General features: G+C 52.2%; 1 protein-coding gene across 1 annotated transcript; it reads left to right on the plus strand.

The window, feature by feature from the left end:
* Positions 1-732: 732 nt before the first annotated feature.
* LOC114694388 (cytochrome P450 2D28-like) lies at positions 733-4208 on the plus strand. The gene is made up of 7 exons (XM_037197695.1): positions 733-1086; positions 1164-1324; positions 2454-2630; positions 2781-2922; positions 3088-3320; positions 3719-3860; positions 3961-4208. Exons 1-7 carry the CDS (start codon positions 873-875, stop codon positions 4137-4139), a joined length of 1248 nt encoding a protein of 415 aa, XP_037053590.1. The 5' UTR covers positions 733-872; the 3' UTR covers positions 4140-4208.
* The last annotated feature ends 923 nt before the right edge of the window (positions 4209-5131 follow it).

The following is a 5131-nucleotide window of genomic DNA, read 5'->3' on the forward strand; positions in this document are numbered from 1 at the left end:
ACTTCGAATCTCTGCTGCTGTGTGGTCTCTGGCCTCACTGCCCATCTCAAGGAAGCAGTTTCTTCATGTGTCATGAGATGCTGAGGTCCCCAGGACAGTGTCCAGGCTCTGGGAAGATCACAGCAGGTGTCATATCTACCATGAGTCTTTGCTGAACTTGAAAGATGGGATGCCACAGCCACAGGGCAGCAGATCTACAGCAGGGCATAGAGCTCATTGAAGAGTTTTTCCCAGTGAATGTAAGAACTAAGGTTCAAAACTAACAACACACACACACAAATACACAGACACACACACAAGCATATATGCACACACACTCATTGTGCACACATACACTGATACACACACACACATACACAACACACACACAGACACACACACACACACGGACACTCTACCAATACTTATGCATTAACCTGGTTCGAGGATCTGTGGGCACCTCACTTCCTAAGTGCTCTGTCCCTCTCCTTCAGCTTCGACAACGCTATGGTGACGTGTTCAGCCTGCAGATGGCCTGGAAGCCGTGGTTGTGATCAATGGACTGAAGGCGTATCGGGAAGTACTGGTGAACTGTGGAGAGTACACTGCAGACCGCCCCCAATGCCCTTCTTTCAACACTTGAGCGCTTGGTCCAAAAGCTAAAGGCAAGAGACTGTGTGGGGGATGAGAGGGGTTCAGAGCCGACCTGGAGGGACAGTGAGCAGAGAAGACAGGGTAGGATACACGTGACCAGGCAGTTTAGTAGTTCAAGAAAGGCCACTGAAATCCACAATGGAAGCTACTTAGCATGCTGGAGAGGGCTAGAGAAGTTTGTGTGGATGGGAGGTGAGGTGGGAGGTTATGAGTGACCTTGATGCCACAGGAGAAGAGGAATGGCAGGAGCAGAGGACAGCAGAGCCAGGCGTCCTTGGTTACACACATATGTGTCTACAGGAGTGATCCTTGCACCTTACGGACCCGAGTGGCGAGAGCAGCGAAAATTCTCTGTGTCTACCATGCGCAACTTTGGCCTGGGCAAGAAATCCCTGGAGCAGTGGGTGACTGATGAGGCTGGCCACCTCCGTGATGCCTTTGCCGACCAGGCTGGTGGGTGATGGGTGAGGGGTGCAGATGGGCACAGAAGATATGAAAAGTACATGACTTGTTTGCAAATCCACTCCCAGGGCGGCCCTTCAATCCCAACGCCATCCTGGACAAAGCTACGTGCAATGTGATCTCGTCTCTCATTTTTGCTCGTCGCTTTGAATATGAAGACCCTTACCTCATCAGGATGCTGGAACTGCTGAAAGGTGGCTTGACTGACGTCTTTGGCTTCATTCCTCAGGTAGGAGGCTGGGGCAGCCTGCTGCACCTCTTCTCTGCTATCGGTGGTCACAGAGGAAACTGTGAGAAAAGACCAAGGGAGAGGTCTTCGGGGAGTCCACTGCAGGAGGACAGACCTGGAGCGTGACTAACGTCAGAAACAGGAGGGAAAAGTGGATCACTGTCAGGGTTTCGAGAAAGAGAGGGGACCCGTGCCTTATGTCTACATAAAAGCCAGACAATTATGTGATTTCCAGAGTAGAATGTTCCTTCTGTTCATCCTGGGCTACAAGAGCCTGAGGGCTGGAACTGAGGAGGAGGCAATGATGGGTGGGGACAAACAGGCTCTGGGCCCTTTGGGAAGGAGATTGGAATGTGAGCCGGGTCCAGGTGGACACTGAGCATAACCAAGACCAAGCTGCCAGCCGAGTGGTTAGTGGGTAAGGGGCTTGCCAAGCAAGTATGGAGTCCTGAGTTCGATGCCTGGGACCCATGTAGGGTAGACATGATTGCAGTAGAATAATATTTGAAGGTGTGTTACTTTCATTTATGTTGCATTTGTTAAAATCAGTGAAGCTGTGTCCCGGGGCCTCTCTAAAACCCCTGATGATCTAATAAAGAACTGTACAGCCAGCGGCAAGGCGGGAGGGAGACACAGGCGGGGCTGGAAGGCAAAGAGAATATATAGAAGGGGAAATCTGGGAGGAGGAAGAAGAGAAGAGAGGTGGAGGAGTAAAGAGAGGAAAAAGTAATGAGAGAGAAGTAACCACAGGAGGAGGAGGACTCCAGGGGCCGGGCACCCAGCAGGCCATGGAGTAAGAGTAAGATTTACAGAAGGAAGATAGCAGAAGAAGTCCAGAGGAAAAAGGGAGATGGGAAAATTTAAGTTAAGGAAAGCTGGGAGGAAACAAGTCAAGCTAGGGCCAGGCATTTATAAATAAGAATAAGCTTCCATGGATGTTTAATTTGGAACTGGGTGGTGGGGCCTCCCAAAAGAGTGAAAACCTCTAAGAATGGATGGTGGACCCTACACATTGTCCTATCACTCGCTCACATGCACCACGGCCATGAGCCCCATACACAATGATGAATCATGAGTAATTAGTTAAATTTTAAAGGAAGTCCTGACACTTCCTCTGTGGCTGTTACAGGTTCTTAACATGTTCCCAATCCTCCTGCGCATCCCAGGACTGGCTGACAAGGTCTTCCAGGGACAGAAGAACTTGGCAGCAATGCTGGAGGATCTGTTGACTGAGCACAGGAAGACCCAGGACCCTGAACAGCCACCCCGAGACCTGACCGATGCCTTCCTGGCAGAGGTGGAGAAGGTGAGGGGCAGCTGTTAACATGGGGCTGGGAGCTGGGGGCTGCCATCCTGTGTATCACCAAGTGCCTCAGCCCCTGGGCTGCTGGGGACAATGGGAGGCCATTGAGGGACTTCCTCTCTCCACTGAGTCTACCCTTTCTGCCTGGCCCAGGCCAAGGGGAACCCTGAGAGCAGCTTCAATGATGAGAACCTGCGCGTAGTGGTGTCTGAACTGTTTGCTGCAGGAATAGTGTCCACCTCAACCACACTGTCCTGGGCCCTGCTGCTCATGATCCTGTATCCAGATGTGCAGAGTGAGCCTGGCTGGGGCTGGGAGGGAGGAGAGACAGGCACACTCCCTGAACAAAATCAACACACGTGTGGCTTTCAGCACAGACTTAAGCCAGACGCCAGCAACACTCATGGACGTCTTGCTCACATGGACTCAGCCCTTCACATGGTTGCGGGAGAGGAGAAAGGGAAGTCCCTTGGGAATGCTTCACTGAGGGGATGCTCTCCCTCCAGGCGCGTGCAACAGGAGATCGATGAGGTCATAGGACAGGCCAGGAGCCCAGAGATGGCAGACCAGGCCCGCATGCCCTTCACCAATGCTGTCATTCATGAGGTGCAGCGCTTTGCGGACATCGGCCAGTTGAATTTGCCATGCATCACATCCCGTGACATTGAAGTCCAGGGCTTCCTCATCCCCAAGGTAGGCACGGGCCCTCATTCTAATACATCATGACACTAGTGTACAAGGTCGGGAAAGAACAAGACCAGCATGACCTGGATGTCCAACATGCTGATGGAACCAGCCTGGTGCAGACCCACATTAGCCACCAAGAGTCCTTGGGAAAGAGAAATGGCCAATGAAAATGACCACAGGGGATTTTAGAGAACACTGCACACAGAAACAGATCTGGTTTAGTGCCAATGGAGGAATCCATACAGGGCTCTCCATGGCATTAGAGAAGGAGCTGAGAGGCTCTGGAGCTGAGGTTCAATAAAAGAATCCAGAGTGTGCAGGAAGAGGATGTTCATGTCAACTTGATGACCAGGGTCATGTTACCCGTGTCCCAGTCCATGTTCACACCATGTTTCTCCTGCCAGGGAACGACCCTCATCCCCAACCTGTCCTCCGTGCTGAAGGATGAGACTGTCTGGGAGAAGCCCCTCCAGTTCCATCCTGAACACTTCCTGGATGCCCAGGGCCGCTTTGTGAAGCATGAGGCCTTCATGCCATTCTCAGCAGGTCCTGGGGGGTGCCTGGCTCCCTGTCTCTTCCCAGGGGGCCTTGGAGGGTGGAGCATCCATCAGGGCCCAGACTGACTGAGCCCCTCTCCCACCCACAGGCCGCAGAGCATGCCTGGGGGAGCCTCTGGCCCGCATGGAGCTCTTCCTCTTCTTCACCTGCCTCCTGCAGCGCTTCAGGTTCTCGGTGCCTAATGGACAGCCCCGGCCCAGCTACCAGAGAGTTGTTGGTGTTGTGACAACTCCCTCCCCCTACGAGCTCTGTGCAGTCACTTGCTAGCAGGACACAGATTCTAGTCCCGCCCCCAGCTCACTCTGATCTTCCCACAATAAACCAGTTTTGTGGCTGCCACTTGCTTTCTCATTTAAACTCTCACCCTGTCTGCATCTGGTCCTCAGAGAACTGTCCACCATCACCCCTCACCCTGCACCTGAGCCTTCCTAATGGACACCTTGAATGCTATGGGAAAGGGTTGAGCTCACCCTAGTGCAAAGGCACAGCCTGCAGGTTCAGCACCTGGGACCCTGACACAGAGAATGGCAAGTTTGGGGCTAGCCTGGGCTATAAAGCAAGATTTAGGACTGTCAGAGTCCATACTGAGGATCACAGTATCATGTACACAGAACCAGGGAGGGAGAAAAGAGGAAAGTGAATGGGAAGAAGGGAAAGCCGGAGAGCAGGATGGGAGGAAAGAGAGGAAGGAAGGAGAGTGCTGGTGCTCAGAGTGTCCGCTGACCCTTGTCACCAGAAAGACACAGCAGCGGTGACTGAGGTGGTGACAAACTGCAGGCAGGGGGCAGGACTTCATGGGTCCCAGGGACAGGTGTCATGAGCCTGACAGGACCCACACGGCTCCTGTCTGGTGACAGAGACACAGGAGGTCTGTGAGACCCTGAGGTGCATGAGCGCCTGGAAAAGTTCCCAGAGCTGGGAAGGCTGCTGTCCCCACAGAGGTGACTGCAGAGAGAGGACAGGGAAGAAAAGCAGCAGCAGGGAAAGGGACAGCAGAGCTCAGGGGGTTGGGCACACCCCCAGCTGTCTGTCACATGTGTCAGGGGCTTTTTGGGTATGCATATATGTGGGTTCTTGGGATAATTTGTTTTTTGCCTGCAATACATAAACCGTTTAATCATGTAAAGGATGTGGAAAACATGCTGTTTTATTTATTTATTTTTTTTACTGTTTGTTTTGTATTCATTGTAATCATTCACTTGAAAAACAGAATGTAACCATGTTGTGGGATTTCCTGTATGCTGTGAATATATGTTACT

This window comes from Peromyscus leucopus, chromosome 20 (assembly GCF_004664715.2).
Source record: "Peromyscus leucopus breed LL Stock chromosome 20, UCI_PerLeu_2.1, whole genome shotgun sequence".
Taxonomy (NCBI): domain Eukaryota; kingdom Metazoa; phylum Chordata; class Mammalia; order Rodentia; family Cricetidae; genus Peromyscus; species Peromyscus leucopus.